The sequence below is a fragment of the Meles meles genome, chromosome 18 (assembly GCF_922984935.1).
Source record: "Meles meles chromosome 18, mMelMel3.1 paternal haplotype, whole genome shotgun sequence".
In the NCBI taxonomy this organism is placed as follows: Eukaryota; Metazoa; Chordata; class Mammalia; order Carnivora; family Mustelidae; genus Meles; species Meles meles.
The window spans coordinates 97,503-114,809 of NC_060083.1; the positions used below are offsets into that span (position 1 = coordinate 97,503).

The following is a 17,307-nucleotide window of genomic DNA, read 5'->3' on the forward strand; positions in this document are numbered from 1 at the left end:
TCAGCAATAGAAGAAATTTCTGATACATACAACAACACGAATGACTCAAAAACATGCTGAGTGGGAGAAGTCAGTCACAAAAAAGTACACAGCATAGGATGCCACTCATAGTTCTAGAACAGGCAAAACTCATCCACAGCGAAGAAAACTAGAACAGTGGGAGCTGGAGCTGAAGGAGAAGAAGCGGGATGGCACTTTCTGGGAAGATGGAGATGTTCTACAGCTTCACTGTTTGACATACTGACCAGAAATGTGGATTATTTAAATTACTTAAAGTTAAATAAAATGGAAAACTTGGTCCCATAGCTGCAGTAGGCACCTTTTAATTATTTAACAGCCACATACGGCCAGTGGCTACTGTATCTGGATAGCGTTGTTCCACATCTTCCTAAGGATGCATCCCTCGGGGATGGTTGTCAAAAGTCACAGAATGGTGAAGTTTAAGATTTGTGCATTTCACTTGTAAAATTTACATTTAAATTTGAACTCGGGCGCCTGGGTGGCTCAGTGGGTTAAAGCCTCTGCCTTTGGCTCAGGTCATGGTCCCAGGGTCCTGGGATCGAGCCAACATCGGGCTCTCTGCTCTGCAGGGAGCCTGCTTCCTCCTCTCTCTCTGCCCGCCTCTCTGTCTACTTGTGATCTGTCTGTCAAATAAATAAATAAAATCTTTCAAAAAAAATCTTTAAAAAAATAAATACATTGAACTTGCTTTAAGCTATAGAGGCTGATGTGCTTAGGGGTAAAGTATACCGATGTCTACAGCTTACTTTGAACTGCCTCCAGGAATAAGATGGACTGATGGAGGGATCGGGAGATGCACTGATGTGTGGTAAAGCAAATATAGCAAACTGTTCACCGCAGAATCCAGGCAGTGGGTACATGTATCTTCCTCATACAAGTCTTTCAACTCATCTGTGTGAAAACTTTCATAATACAATTAAGAAGAAAAACAAGGTGACATAATTAAAGAATAAAATCAAGGTGCAGAAACACAGTGGGGAGTCTTAGCTAAGTGGTCAGAGAATAACCAGAAAAGGTTCCTTCAGGAATCACATTCATTCATTCATTCATTCATTCATTCATTCAGGATGCACGGATGAATCACACTTGGTCTCTTCCCTTGAATCCAGTTGGTTCCATGAGAGTAACCATTGTGCAAGTGTGCTGAGGACCTACTGTGTGCTTCAGCTGGAGCACGGGTCCATGGGACACCACAGCCCAAATACTTTTTTTTTTTTCAGATTTTATTTATTTATTTGACAGACAGAGATCACAAGTAGGCAGAGAGGCAGGCAGAGAGAGGAAGCAGGCTCCCTGCTGAGCAGAGAGGCTCGATCCCAGAACCATTGAATCATGACCTGAGCCAAAGGCAGAGGCTTTAACCTACTGAGCCACCCAGGTGCCTCCAAATACTTCTCAAACTGTGCGGCGCTGCTTCTTGCGGCCTTCATTATCTCTCTGGCCTGAGAGTGCACCTCCCTACCCTTCCTTCACCATAATTTCGGACAGATCCAAAAATGTCCATCCGTGAGGGTGGGGACTTGGTTCACCGCTAGATACCCACCACCCAGCCCATAGGAGATGTTCAGCAAGTCTGCGCCAAAGAAATATAAGAAAACTGTGGTTTCATTGGCCTCTCCAGTTTCTGAGGGCTTGGAGCTTGCTGCTCAAGCTGTCTGGATCCCTGGGTCTCTTTGGTTCTTACATCCTCTTTTCTCACCATTTCTGTCTTTGCTCCAGCATCCCTCCTGCAAGAGACCTACCCTGGGCGCCCTGCCAGTCTCCCCACTTCTCCAACGTCGTGTCATCCTGCTTTTTGTTGTTTTTTTCTTTTCTGTTAAAAAAAAAGAAGGCAATCAAAGCGATCAATACCAGGGTACCAAACAACATATGTTTATAGATTTATTTGAAAACCACCCGTTTTATTGAGGCTTCATGATGTTTGCCCTACTAGTATCAATCTCTCCCCAGATGTTCACCAGAAAGCGGGGAGGCTCTCCGAGTGAACCTCGTCCTTGTTTTCGTTCCTTCATACTATTGTCCTCTTTTTTGCCTGTTTTGTACGCTTGGCTGCTTTTTGCCTGTCTCCTCTTCCAAGAGGGACATTCCAGGATGGCGGGAACCTTGTCCGTTTTGTCCGCAGCCCCATACGGCCAGTGCTCAGCGGCACAGCCCTGCTCCATCAGCGCGCACGGCTCCCGCAGCCTCGCTGCTGCAGTGGGAGGAGGGAGCCCAGGCCCTCGGTCCCGCAGAAGATGCAGTGGAGAGTCTGGGACTGTGGACGGTCCCCAAAGCCACGCCCCCGAGCCCCGCCTCCTCCCGGGCGCGTGCCGCAGCCTCGATCTGGGGCCAGAGCCTGCGCGCTCGCGCCCCGCGCCCCGCGCCCCGCGCCCCGCGCCCCGCGCCCCGCGCCCCGCGCCCCGCGCCCCGCGCCCCGCGCCCCGCGCCCCGCGCCCCGCGCCCCCCGCGCGCCCCGGCCGGCGGGGTTTCTTCCCCTCCTCCCCACCGCTGTCATGTCTCCGGGCCCGGCGCGGCGAGGTGGCGCGGCCCAGGCCCCGGCGCCCGCGGCGAGCCACCGCCAGGGGCCATGATCCGGCTCGGCGGCTGGTGTGCGCGGCGGCCCCGCGGCGCGGCGTTCCCGGCCGGGCGGCGCTGGGGGGCGGGCGGACCGGCGGGCCGGGCGGGCGGCCGCGCCCTGCGGGTGCTGGTGGACATGGACGGCGTGCTGGCCGACTTCGAGGGCGGCTTCCTCAGCAAGTTCCGCGCGCGCTTCCCCGACCAGCCCTTCATCGCGCTGGAGGACCGGCGCGGCTTCTGGCTGTCCGAGCAGTACGGCCGCCTGCAGCCCGGCCTGAGCGTGAGCATCCCCCGCCCCGGCCCCGCGCGTCGTCCCCCGCCGGGCCGCCGTGCTGGCTCCGGGGCCCCGAGCCCAGCCGAGCCCGGCGGGACCGCGGCCCTCCTTCCTGGCCCTGGCCGGGAGCCCGCGTGACCGTGGGTGGGTCGCGTCCCCGAGCCCCGGGGTGGTCCTCTCGTAAGACTGGGGGCCCTGGGGAAGGGCGCGCGGGAACTGTCGGCTGTCATCGAGGGCTTCTCAAAAGTCAGGAGAGCGCGAAGCCTAAAACACGGACTCTGCCTTTAGCTGACTTTTGAATTTTCGGCCGCAAGTCCTGAAATTCTTTAAATGAAATAAACGTGACAAGTAAAGTCCTCTTGACCCCTGCCACAGTCACACGCCCGTTTCTTCACCCTCACGAATTTGATGAGTGTCTTTGCCGTTCTTTTTTGTCCTTTTGCATGAGCGCATAGCTCCCCGTTGCATTTGAGGCCCAGAGAAGCTGAGTGACTTTCTGGACATCACAGAATGAGTGTCAGAGGTCAAGACCGGGAGGGTTCGACTCCTTGGTTTACCCCCTTGCTTGGGTGGCCCTGCTGAACCTGAGCCCGCCACATCCCCCTGAGTCCTGCTGTGCTTTGCTCTCTGAGTCCAGGACGGATGGAGGGGAAATATCCAGGCATGTTTCTAGACAGATGGCTTAGTGTTTGAGTTGAAACTATTTCAGGAAAAGGACGGGGTTTTGCCTTGCACAGACTTAAAGAGGTGGGGTGTTTTCTGGCCTCTTCTCCCTTGCTTGGCTACCCAGGGTCACCACCAGAAGTTTGATGATGTGATATTCGAGCCTAATTTGTACCACAGGTTGACTGCATCGTCTCCCATGTGAGGCAGACATTGTTATCCTCATTATGCCGATGAGGAAACTAGTCCCAGGTCCCGTAGCTAGGATCCCAACCCAAGTCTGTCTGCCTTCCCAAGCACATTTAGCCTTCCCCACCCCCAAAGTCCTCTTCTCTGTCCTGCTCTAACAAGTGGCATTTCTTTTGACTTAAAAAACGTAACTTAACCATAACTGGCTTGTTGGGAGGCAGGTGCGAAAAAGAAAATCAGGCGCCACGGCTCTTTCTCACCACCAGGTACTTGAGGAAGGTGACTTTCCCAGAGCTCTGTGTGCTTGCTTCTCGCAGCTCTAACACCAATTACCAACTTCAGGCTGGAGAGAATACCCTGGTGGTTTCTGTAGCCTCAGTAACAGACTCCCCTGCTCCATGTGGGTGTTGGTGTATAGACATTACACAATGCTGCCAGGCTGGGCACCTCATTCCCTCCCAGGAGTATACTGAGGTGAGGACATAAAGCCCACCCCAACTCTGAAAAGGACAGAAGCCTTTGCACTCCTTGGTACAGACATGCAGACTCCAGATCTAAGGAGATCAATTTACCATTTTCTAAGGCGAGGCAAAGGAAAGGGGCTCCTGGGACACGAAGGAGGCAGTTCTGCTCCTGGGAACACTGCAAGATTTTCGTAGACGAACACATGCCCTGGGTCCCCAGCAAAGCTCCCAGCAGACATCCCTGGGTGTCCCCTTGGCTGAGCTGGCCCAGCACCTACAGTTAAAAACAACCGATGCACCAACCCACCTTAATTATGAAGGCATTTCTGCTTTACAAAATACCACTCTATTGGTATCCCCTTTGATCCTCTCAGGGCTCGGAGAGGTAAAGCGGGCAGAGATGGAAGGGAAAGCTCATTTTAACCGACTTAGAATCCCGTGTTAAGACAGTTGAGGAACTCAGCCCAGAGGGAGGAAGTGCCTTGAGCAGGGTTTCAGAGACAAGTTAGGGATGGAGGGAGGGAGGGGATGCTGGGACGCTGATTACTGAAGAAAGACGGTGAGGCCAAGGTCATGCAGCCGGGCCGTGCAGTACTTGACTTAATCCTGCGTCTTGTACGCTTTCCCCTGGGCCTCCGTGTGAGTCAGAAGCCCTGAGTCAAGTTCTGACAGTATCACCCATAAGTGGCCTTGTAAACAATCCTCTGTAAGCCTCTTTCCTCATCAGTCAACTGGGATAGCGATTCTTGCCCTTGTGGGAGGTGACGGCCAGACAAGAGAGACCCGCTATTAGCAATCACTGCTCGTTTGCTTCAGCCCACATAGTTCGCAGGCATAATGCCAGTGTGATCTCAGGGCACTCCGCCTCTAAAGCGGACATGGTGGCGGTGCTTGTTCCAGAGTGTGCGGTTTCTGGCCTGGCCGAGACACCCCCAGCTGCCCACATGGGATTTAGGTCCTCTTCCTTGGAGTCTGGGGATCTGTCTCCCCTCCCTTGTCCTGCGCCTAGAAAAGTGTAGCATTCTGCAAACTCAGTTTCGGCCCAGTGACATAAGGCAGAACCTTGTAGCTTCGTCGCTGGGAGATGGTGTTCAGCTCTCAGCAATGTTTTGCTGTGTGGCACTGAGTAAATCCCCTCCCCGCTCAGAGCCTTGATTTTCTCATATGAACAATGAGGGTCTGGGTTTTTGGCTTTCAGGCTTTAAAAGCAGTAGAATGCTTTTTAAACAAAGTGCTTAATGATAGACCAATGCGGGAGACAGATAAAACAGTTGACGTGGGGGAGGAACCTAGAGTTCTGCTCATCTGGCCTTCCACTCGGCCCCCGGCCCCCCTTACCCCACATGGCACAACGGGGCTCTTAAGAATCTCTGAGTTTCTCCAGCTCTTGAACTGAAGGACTCTGGTGCCATGGCAAGACCTGGTCCACCTCAGAGCCCTTGAGATGCCTCTGGCCCTTAGAATTAAACAAGCGCGTAATTCACAATGACTTGCCTTTGGTCCCAGACAGCTCTAGCCATGCCTCAAGGAGAGCAGGCTTTGGAATCCATGGCTCCTGATCCCTTAGCTGGTCTCTGCTGGATCCTTGCAGAAGTAGACCCCCCGGAGAGGGGCTGGAACACACATGTGCTCCATGTGATCCCCTGGTCCCCCCAGGATACAACGCTGGGTGTCTGTGTGTTTGCAGGGGGGGAATGTGGAAGGCTCACACTCTTCTTGTCAACAGCTCTTCCCAGCTGTGTCATCCTCTCTGTGGTGAGGCAATGTGCTGAATCCCCTGAGGTCACCCACTTCTCTCTCGTCTTCTTAGGAGAAGGCCATTAGCATATGGGAATCGGAAAACTTTTTTCTTGACCTGGAGCCTCTCCCAGGGGCTGTGGAAGCTGTGAAGCAGATGGCCAACCTAGAAAAGTAAGTTTGTTTTCCTGCCTGTGCATTTGTGCCTTCCTCTTGCCAGTGCCTACCCTACTCTTCTGCCTCTTGCCCGCCCCCTGCACTGCATCCCTCGCTCCTCTCTCTTCACCCCTGCACAGGTCCATGCTTGTTCCTTTGGCACTCAACCTGGTAACACCCTGAGCGAAACAGACTCAGCTGGTGAGGTGTTTTGATCTGGTAACAGGAGGAAATATTGCGTCTAACTGGACCTGGCTGACTGGGTGCCGGACATGCATTTATTCAGCAAATCGCTGAGAACCGACTGTTAGATGCTACAGGACATAAGTGATACAGAGATGAACAAAGTGGTCCTGCCCTCATGGAGCTCCCAGAGTGGACATTAAACAAAGAATCTCACAAGCAAACATAAGCACGGATTGTGATATGTGCTGAAAGGAACAGAGGAGGGAGTGCTCAGAGGTCTGACAGACGTCCTAACAGCACATGGTGAGGACAAAGCCAGAGGAGCAGTGTGTGTTTCTGTCTTGTCCTAGTGAAGTCGCTGCTTCTGGGAGCTGAAGCCCCAGCTCCGTGACTGTTCACCAAAACCCATGAGCAGTTACAGATGATGAGCTTCCCCGAGGAGGTAAAAAACAACAGCCACACTGAGATATAATTTACATACCCTCCACCCATTTAAAGTGTGCAATTCAGTGGTTTTTAAGTCTGTGCCCGGAGTTGTAGTCAATTTCCAAACACTTTCAACAGCCCCAGAAGATACCCTGTACCCATGAGCAGTCACTACCCCTTCCCCCTCCTTCCCCGGCTGCCTTAGGCAGCTGCTGTCTTCTTTAGAGGTTTGCCTGTGCTGAACATTGTGTGTAGAGTTTACGTACATTTGACAGAGTTCTCTGTGCGGTCTTTTGTGATTGGCTCCTTTTATGCAACGTTGTGTTTTCTGGGTCATCTCTTTTATAGCACAAATCAGTACGTCATTCCCTTTCATGGCTGAGTAATATTCTGCTGTATGGACAGGACACATTTTTGTCTATCTGTTCATCAGTTGGTAGACACTTCATTTATTTCTGCTTCTTAGGTATTAGGAATAATACTGCTGTGAGCACTCATGTATGAGTTTTTTTTTTATGATTGTCTGTTTTCATATATAGGTTGTATAAACCTGGAGAAGAATCACTGGGTCATGCGGTAAATTCCTGTTTAACATTTTGGGGACTGCCAAGCTGTTTTCCAAAGTGACAGTACCATCTGACATTCTCGTTAGCAATGTGTGAGGGTTCAACTTCACACCCTTGCCAACACTTGTGGTCTTTTTTATTCTAGCCATCCTAGTGGGTGTGAAGGGGTATCTCATCATGGTTTTGATCTGCATTTCTCTGATGGCTAATGATTTGAGCATCTTCTTCTGTGTTTTTGGCCATTTGTTTTTGTTTTTTGGAGAATTATCTTCTTTTTGCTATTTTTTTCAATTGGGTTATTTATCTTTTTATTGCTAATTTTTAAGAGTTCTTTATATATTTTATTTTTTAAGAAGGTTTGTTTGTTTGAGAGAAAGAGAGGATGAGTAGGGGGAGGGGCAGAGGGAGACTCAGACTCTTTGGGGAGCAGGGAGCCTCATGAAGTACTTGATCCCAGGACCCCCGGGTCATGACCTGAACTGAAGGCAGACACCTAACTGACTGAGCCACCCAGGCACACGAAGAATTCTTTACATATTTTAGATGCTAAGTCCCTTATCAGATATATGAGTTGCAAATACATTCTCTCATTCTGTGGATTGTTGTTTTAATCTCTCTGTGGTATCCTTTGAAACCCAAAGTTTTAATGTGGATGTTAAATTTACATGTTTTTTTTTTCGTTTTAAAAGATTTTATTTATTTATTACATAGAGAGAAAGAACACGAGCCAGCGGGAGTATCAGAGGGAGAAGCAGACTCCCTGCTGAGCAGGGAGCCTGATGTGGGGTCATGACCTGAGCAAAAGGCAGATGCTTAACCAACTGAGCCACACAGGCATTCTTTTCTTTTCTTTTCTTTCTTTCTTTCTTTCTTTCTTTTCTTTTCTTTTTTAAGATTTTATTTATTTATTTGAGAGAGAGAGCATGAGCAGGGGCAGAGGCAGAGGGAGAGGGAGAAACAGACTCCCCACTGAGCAGGGAGCCTGACACGGGGCATGATTTCAGGACCTTGGGATCATGACCTGAGCCAAAGGCAGACCCTGAACTGACTGAGCCACCCAGGTGCCCCTGTTCGTTTTTTCCTTGGGTCATTTGTATTTTTGGCTTCATATCTGAGATTGTTTGCCTAATCCAAAGTCACAAAGACTTGCTCCTATGTTTTCTTGTACAAGTTTTATGGTTTTAGCTCTTACACTCAGGTCTTTGATCTGTTTTGAGTTAATTTTTTAATATGGTGTGAGGAAGGGTTCCTACCTCATTCTTTTGTGTGTAGAGACCCACTTTTCAGTACCATTTCTTGAAAAGACTCTTCCCCACCCCACCCCACCACTGAATTGTTTTGGTTTCCTTGGCAAACATGGACTGACCATCAATGTTGGAATTTATTTCTAGGCCTGTATATACTTTTATTGGTCACAGTTTTGCTTGAATTTACCAACCTGAAAGACCAATGAAACATAAGGTATGACTCGGTCTTTATTGTGCCATACAAATGCCTCCAAAAATCAACAGCGTTCAAGTTCTGACCTGATAAATAGGCAGCAGAGGGACACAGAATGCTTAGAGTTTGAGTTGAATTGTGGACTCCAGTAATTTATTTTCAGACTTGAGTCAGGCTGTGCGGAGTAGCCTGTCTCATCTGGTTTAGGGTTTGAACTCGATTTAGAGTGCAGTGGTTTTGTCTGACGTTTGCAGCCGCAGGAAGCGCCTAGAGAGGCAAAGCAGTGTGTTGGCGCGGAAGCTTTTCAAACCCTGTTTGTGCCTGGATTCGCACTTCCCGGCCCGCATTCAGCCAACGGTATCCTGGGGCGCTCGATGGCATAGCGGTTGAGGTTATGTCCTAACTGGAGTGAGACTGTCCAGGCTCGAGTCTGGGCTTTTCTAGAACCTAATCCTCAGATGTTGGGTGCGTTATTAAGTTTTCTGGGCCTCAGTTTCTCCAATTGTGAAATGAAGGGAACGGAAAAAGCCTCACTGTAGCGCCTGGCACATAGTAGGTGCTCAGTAAACATTTGCCGCAATTGTTAGTAGTCTGCAAGATTTAACAGGTATGCAACAAAAAAGCGTTCTTTGACTGTAACAGTGGGGGGGCATTGGATTAGAAGGTTTGGTTTACCACAGGACTTCGAAGGGCTGCAGGTTTGCTCGTGTGCATTGTGACCCTTCAGCAGCGGAGGATGAAGCTTTTCTTCACGTGTGCTAGTCCAGAACTCTCTCCCACGGCTTCCCCGTGAACCCTTTGTGGAAATGCAAGTCTAGACCAGACCAGTGATCTGTTGCCTCCGTTTGGGCTCTTAACGGGGTAGCTTCCCAAGGTCAGTTCACGCCCTAAGTGTCGACAGAGACAGAGGTCTAGTCCGGAACTAAGTGGATAGCTTTGTGTCTGGTGCTGACGGAGCCAGAAGCCAAGATGTAAAATGTTGCTGAAGGCGATGCAGAAATAGGTAAGAGACAGTTCTGGCCTCCGAGGGGTCACTAGGAAACCAAGGACTAGAGCATAGACCCAAAAGCGATGTGGTTGATGTATGCGGGGGGAGAGAGGCAGGGCAACTCCCCAGGGGGAACAGGCAGGGGCACTGCGCCCTTGTGCTGAACAACGAAAAGAGATCTGCCAGTGGAGAAGGCAGAGGGGCTTCCGGTAGGAGGGGAACAGTGAGCAAACACCTTATCTGCCCGCTTCCTAGAACCGCCTCCCTGGCAGGCTGTGGACTGGCTCTGGGAGCACTGAGCACAAGGCTGTGCCTCCCTGGGCGTCACCTCACGTCCAAGAGCTTTCATGGAACATCTTCAGGGGCGACTGCCTTTTATTCAGCAGTACGAGTGTATTCGTACGAAACACTCCAACAGTAGGAACATACGTCGTGAAAAAAATGTGAGTTGCCCATTTTGTCCCTCTCTCCCCATGCACATCTCCCCCCCATCGTGCTCTTCCTGTCCTGGTGGACAATGCGGGGTGCGTGCTTCCAGACCTTCTCAAATGCATCGACGTCGGTATTTGTATGCACGGTTGTAAACTTATCCGTTCTACCCGGCAGCCAGAGCGGTATTTCTGAACGGAATTCTGCTGATGTGTGTCCCCTCTTAAAACTCGCTCTTGGCTTCTTTTTTACACTCCAATAAAACCCAAACTCAGCCAGGCTTGTGAGGTGGTCTGCGACCTGGCCGTGCTACCCTCTGACCTCTTTGCACCTGTTCTAGCCACGCGGGCTGACTTTCTGCCTGTGGATGCGCCGGGCTCGTTTCTGATCTCACAGCCTTCGCTCCTGACACACCCTCTTAGAATGTTTCTCCGCGAGCACTTGGCGTGTGGCCACATTGTTTTTAACCCTTCCGCTCTGAACACCTCGTGTGTCACCGTCTCAGAGAGGCCGTCCTGCCGTAGCTAAAGGCGCTGCTGTCCCCAGCTAGTCATTCCGCCGCACCTCCGCCCACCAAACCGCCGCCCCGGCTAAGCCAAAGTTGTGTGTGTGTGTGTGTGTGTGTGTCCCTTCCTCTGTCAAATGTCAGCTTCCTGAGGGATCATCTTGGGCCCTAGAGTGCTGCCTGGCACGTGGTACACGCTCAGGCATCTGCTGAAGAGACATTCACATCACAGCGTCATAGTTGTTGCTTATAAAATAGGATTGCTCTCATCTGTGGGACGACACTGCTTTCTCTCTTTTACTTAACAATATGTGTTCGCTGTCCTTCCATAACAACACTATCGAATTATTTTATTCTTTGTAACTACTATGTGGCATCTTTTTTTTTAAGATTTTATTTATTTATCTGACAGACAGATCACAAGTAGGCAGAGAGGCAGGCAGAGAGAGAGGTGGAAGCAGGTTCTCCACTGAGCAGAGAGCCTGATGCGGGGCTCGATCCCAGGACCCTGGGATCATGACCTGAGCCAAAGGCAGAGGCTTAACCCACTGAGCCACCCAGGCGCCCTCCATCTTATTGTATACCGTGTACCATGTAAGGTAATGATTTCCGCGGGAGCCACTGAAGTCGGTTCTCATTCCTTCCTGTACATCAGGGCTGCAGAGAGTGTGGACGTACGTGTGCAAGTGTTTCTGTGCAACAGTGGGCTGGCCGAATCAAAGGCCTATGCATTTAAAAATAATTTCTGTCGAGGTATAATTGACACACGTGTTTCTTAGTTTCAAGTGGGCCGTATAGTCCACGATTGTACGTTACTCAGGCTCATTCCCGTAAGTGTAGTCTTTTATTTTAAATATTTATTTATTTATTTATTTATTTGAGAGTGAACGAGCACGTGCACACGAGTGGGGGAAGGGACCAAGGGAGAGACTCCCCAAGCAGACTCCCGGCTGATCAGAGCCTGATGAGGGCGTTGATCTCACGACCCTGAGGTCATGACCCTGAGATCATGGCGGAGCAGAAAGCGAGAGGTGGACGCTTCACCGACTGAGCCCCCGGGTGCCCTGAGCGAGTACTTTGACATGGGGACTCCATACAGTCTACTCAGTTCCATCAGGGTAACCCTGACGGGGATCAGGCGGGTGAGGATCCTGGGCTGCACAGCTGTTCTCTGCAAAGTCCTCATCTTCAGCCATAGATTTTATAGGGCAAGGGGATGTACGGAGGGGATCGCGAGGTCAGACATTTAACAGATCTCGTGGCGCCATCTGTGTGCTGGAAGAGGGTGGGGACGACACTATGTTACCTCTTCTCGTTATCTAAACAACCTTAGGGAGATCAGAAAAAGCCTTCCAACGTTCCGGTCGGGTCAGGGCACATAACCTCCCAGAGGCCTGGAACATGTACCCCCAAGGGAGGTCATCGTGTGGACAGGAGCAAAATGGAGTCAGTGTTGGCCACTGGCCCGCAGTTGAGGAGCCTGCATAGGGCTGATGTATTCATTCACCCCCTAGACAGATCTATTTTGTGTCGCTCACCATGTGCCTGGCACTATGCTAGTCCTGGGGATCTATTTGTAAATAAGACACCCAACCTAAGGTCTCAGGTCTTGAGGCGTTTTCGTTACAGTAGGGGTGATGGCAAGTGAAAAGAAAAATAATTTTGTTTGCAGCAAGCGTGGTGAAAGAAATAGACAGGCGGTGTGTTTGAAACTAAAGGGGGGAAAGGGCTACTTTGGGTGGGGTGGAAAGGTGTCTCTGAGAAGGTAACATGGGACTTCAGAATTTAATGTTAAGATGAACTAGTTAGTAGGAATCCAGGGTGTAGAGGTCCTCAGATGGGCAAGGATTTTGCTTACTTGAGTAATATTTTCGAGGAGACCAGTATGGCTAGAATTCAGTGACCTTGACAGGGATGGGAGGGACAGTGCCCTAGTGGACTGAAAAGACAATGATGTGATTTAACTTGGGCTATTATTTATTTATTTATTTAAAGATTTTGTTTATTCGTTTGACAGAGAGAGACACAGCGAGAGAGGGAACACAAGCAGGGAATGTGGGAGAGGGAGAAGCAGGCTTCCCACTGAGCAGGGAGCCCAATGGGGTCTCAATTCCAGGAGCCTGGGATCATGACCTGAGCCAAAGGCAAACACTTAACGACTGAGCCACCCAGGCGCCCCTTAACTTAGGTTTTAAAAACAACATTGGCTTGGGATGATAAGTTTGAACAGGTATTTCTCCAAAAAAAATATGCAAAGGCCAATGAATGCATGAAAACTGGCCCAAACATCATTAGTCTGTTGTGAAATGCAAATCAAAACCACAATGAGCTACCACTTTACACCCACTAGAATGACTATAGTGAAAAAAAAAAAAAAAGAGGGGCACCTGGGTGGCTCAGTCAGTTAGGCATCTGCTTTCGGCTCAGGTCATGATCCTGGGGTCCTGGGATCCAGTCCCACATTGGGCTCCATGCTCAGTGGGGAGTCTGCTTCTCCCATGACCCTCCCCCTCTCATACTTTCTCTTTCTCTCTCTGTAATAAATAAATAAAATCTTCAAAAAGGGGGAGTAAGCACCTGGGTGGCTCAGTGGGTTAAGCCTCTGCCTTTGGCTCAGGTCATGATCCCAGGGTCCTGGGATTGAGCTCCACATCGGGCTCCCACCTCCTGTTTCTCCCTCTCCCACTCCCCCTGCCTATGTTCCCTCTCTCGCTGTCTCTCTCTCTCTGTCAAATAAATAAATAAAATCTTAAAAAAAAAAAAAGGACAATCATGTTACCAAGGATGGAGAACATTTGGACTCCTTATCATCACTGGTGGGATTGGAAAAATGGTGCAGCTCTGTGGCAAACACTTGGGAAAACATTTCCTCCAAATGGTAAATGCGGAGTTACCATGTGAGCCCGCAGTTGCACTCCTGGGCGTGTGCTTGGGAGAAATGAAAACACACGTCCGCACAAAAGCTTGCGCATGAATGTTGCTATAGCAGCATTGTGCATAATAGCCAAAAGGTGAAAACAACCACATGCCCATCAGCGGATACGTGTGTGAACAACTGAGGTCCATCCATTCACATGCACTGGGATATTACTCAGCAATTAAAAAGCGTGAAGCCCGGGCACATTCTACAATGTGGGTCACCCTTGGAAACCTTTTCCGGAATGAAGGAGGCCAGTGGCAAAGACCGTGCACTATCGGATTCCATGTATGTGAAATATCCGGAACAGGTCCTGGGACCACGACCCGAGCTGAAGGCAGCCACTTAACTGATTGAGCCACCCAGGTGCCCCTATGAAGCTGTTTTTTTTTTTTTAATCAATCTGCTCAAAAATGAAAGAAAATAAAAACAACCAATTATGGATGCATTTAATAACATGAGTGAGTCCCAGATACACCTTTACTGGATGGAGGAAGCCAGACAAAGAGAGCACATACTCTGTGTTTCCATTTATATGAGATTCTAGGAAATACAGTCTGATCTGTGGTGACGGAAAGCAGATCAGTGGTTCCCTGCGGCCCGGGGGTGGGGTAGGGACAAGGAGGGGCAGGTGGAGAGAAGACAGGAGGGGGCCAGAAAAGTAGGGGCTATTTATTATGTTGATTGTGGAGATCTGTGTTTCCTGTGCGACTTATCATGTTCTACCTGTGTCGTTTACTGCATGTCAATCAGACATGCTGTTTAAAAATAATCCGTCCAGGGGCCCCGGGTGGCTCAGTCAATTGAGCGTCTGACTCTTGGTTTTGGCTCAGGGCATGATCTCAGGGTTGTGAGATCAAGCCCTGCTTCGGACTCTGCTCAGCACTGAGTCTGCTTCAGAGTCTCTTTCTGCCTCCCCCTACCCCCCCTCTGTCTCCCTCTCTACCCGCTCATGCAGTCTCTCGCTCTCTCTCTCTCTCGAATAAATAAAAAGAAAATCTCAAAAAAAAACCCAAATCATCAGTCCGGATACTGGGTGGAGAAAGGCTTGGCGGGGGCAGAACTGGAAGGAGAGGAACCATGAGAGGGGGCAGTCCTTAAGAGTGGGGTGGCGGCCGCAGAGGGAAGTTGATGGACTGAGACCCAGGTTGAGGAAGAACCCATCGATCTGGGGTGGATACTGGGAGTTGGGGGAAGGGTGAGAAAAGCGGTGATCTTCAGGTTTTTTGCTTGAGCAGCTGGATCTATGTAACAGTGCCATCAACGCGGGAAGGGGCAAGTATGGGGAGTAGGGAGAACGTCGTGTGCCCTTTTGGAAAAACCAAGTGTTGGTGAGATGCCCATGCAGACATATTTGGCAGGATATTAAGGACATAAGCCTGGCCCTCAGGGGACAGGGCTGAATGGTGAAGGTCAAGTTGGGGGGGGGGGCGCCTTGTGTAAAGCCTTGGATGACATCACGGAGCAGGAAGTGTAGACGAAGAACCCCTGAGGATCAGAATCACCAGGGAGGCCGGGAGATCATGCTGGGGTGGCTGACGATGGGCAGGCGCACCAGGAAAGGAGCCCGCACAGAGGAGAGCGGGGCGGCTTGAGTGCTGGTGAGCCAGAGAAGGAGAGGGCGGTGCGCACTGGCTACGGTGATGTGAGGGTCCTTGGTGACAATAGGTGCTTTCTGGAGAGTGGAGGGGATGGACCCCAGGTTGGGGTGGATCGAAGCACACACAGGAGGTGAGGAAGTGGGGTCAACAGGTGCAGGGCGCTTGGTGGATGTCTTGGGAGCAGAGAGACGGGAAGTCACGGGAGCGGGTATGAGGTCAAGGTCGTGTGTGTATTTGTGTATGAATGTTTTAAGATGCAAGAGAGCAGCACGTGTTTGAATGAGTTGTGGGGAAGAGCAGTCCCAGAAAAGGGAATGCGGCAGGGTAGCTCCTCCTCGTGAAGATGGGGGATGGGATCCAGTGCACGAATGAAGGGCTTGCCTTGACAGCCGGGAGGGATGGTGTCCCTCCATGCACGGAAAGGGAGAAGGAAGATCAGACACGGACGTGGTTCTAGATTCCACCATGAGAAGCCAGGGAGTCTCAGAGAAGAAGTGGCGGTCACGGGCATGGTGCGTGGCGGGCTGTGCTGGAGCGGAGCAAGGCGAGCGCACGCCAGGGCCCTGGGGACAGGCTGCCTGGCGGTGGGACCCCTGCCTTGATGCCCTGTTGATGTGAGGGGTTTTTTGGTTTGTTTTTGTTTTTGTTTTGTTTTCCTCTAGCAACATGTGGTTGCTTGGGTGCAGGTGGAAGAAGCTGGAGCGTCAGGTTCTTTCTGTTCCCAGTGGAGGGAGATGAAGACCAGCAGGGGGGTCACAGCGGGGCCCCAGGGAGGCCAGAGGCACGCTGAGCCTTGCGGGAGGACGGCAGGTGGCAGGGTGGTGACGGCAGGGGGAACGGTCACACACGGGTGGTCACAGGGCATGGGCTTCACTGAATCACGGATTTTGACGGACTTGCTGGATGGACTGGGGGGCCGAGGTGACCCGACCGAACAGTGTGGCTGCAGGCTCCTGGCCTCCTCTGGAGAAAAGCTTCATAGACTATGGCTATGTAGCCTGATGAAGGAATGATGCTTTGTCAGCCGTCTGGGGCCCGTCTGGTTGGATCCGGTTGCTCGTGGTTTCGTTGTGGAGCGCTGCCTGGACAGGCCTCTGACTTTCCTCCCAGTTGACCGTGACGCCCTCTCGGCCAGCCTCCAGGCATCCCATTAAGACCTAACTGACCACCCACTCTAACCAGAGGAATGGTCTGGAAGTGACGAGGGAGGGCGAGGGAGACCCTCCACACCTTGTGTGTCTGCAGCAGGTGGGGTGTCGGGGAAACAGCTTTGTCTCCAAGGCGCACAGGGGAGGCGGCTTCCTCGCGTGGGACCAGCTTTCAGCGTGGGCAGGAGGCAAGAGAACAGGGAGGAGAGGCTGAGGACCTAGGGGACTGGCTGCGCACGTGGGAGGGGACAGTGAGGTTGGCAGAGGCCGAGAGAGCAGAGACTCAGGGTAACTAGGAGGCCCGTGCTCTCCGCTGAGGGACCTGGCAGTCTGGCGAAGGCAAGACTCTCAGGGGACTAATTTGCCAGAGAGCAAAGGAGCCCAGAAAATCTAGCCTTCCACAGGCTCAGCGCGCGGAGCCATCCTTGGCGGCCTTCTGCGGGTGTTGGGGACCAGAGGACTCTCTTGGTGAGGCTCTGGAGCCTGGGGCCCTCACGGTCAGCTGCCCCGCTGTCACCAGACTGTGGGAGGGGCGGTCCTCAGCAGAGCCCTTGCCCGTTGTGAGGGAGCCGAACCTGGCTGAGAGACGGGGGCTCCTCCTCCGTCCCCCTCTGCCAGAGGACTGTCCCTCATGGGGTTCTTTGCTTTGCAACGCACGAGGCCCACAAGTGACGTGCTATGTACCCCTTTCATGCCTCTCTTATGGTGGATGCCCCTTTGTCTCGGTATTTCCCCGCTCAGATTCCAGAGAGCGCGGGTGCTTCGCCCAGCTAAGCTCAGGCTCCGGCCACGCAGAATGGCCATGCATGGACGCCCGTCCCTGAGCTGCTCGCTGGGCCAGAGGAGAAGTCACACGCGGCTGCTCAGGGCTGGGGGACGGGATGTGTCTGGCTGGGAGAGCAGTGGGGGGGTGGGTTTTCCTGCTCCAGGGATGGGTGCAGACCTGGGAGTGCCTCACACCCGCAGAGCAGGGGGCAGGGGGCAGGGGGCAGGGGTGACGAAGGCTGAGCAGACATGGGGGCTCAGTCTGACTCTCCTTCC

General features: G+C 51.6%; 1 protein-coding gene across 2 annotated transcripts in view; it reads left to right on the forward strand.

Annotated features, from left to right (window-relative positions):
• The first annotated feature begins 2,587 nt into the window (after positions 1-2,587).
• Positions 2,588-17,307, forward strand: part of NT5M (5',3'-nucleotidase, mitochondrial) — a 35,318-nt gene continuing 20,598 nt past the window's right edge. For both annotated transcript variants that reach the window (XM_045983960.1, XM_045983961.1), the window contains exons 1-2: positions 2,588-2,857; positions 5,978-6,078. In XM_045983960.1, the coding sequence (XP_045839916.1) occupies positions 2,588-2,857; positions 5,978-6,078 (371 nt within the window). The remainder of the gene's footprint in view (positions 2,858-5,977; positions 6,079-17,307) is intronic.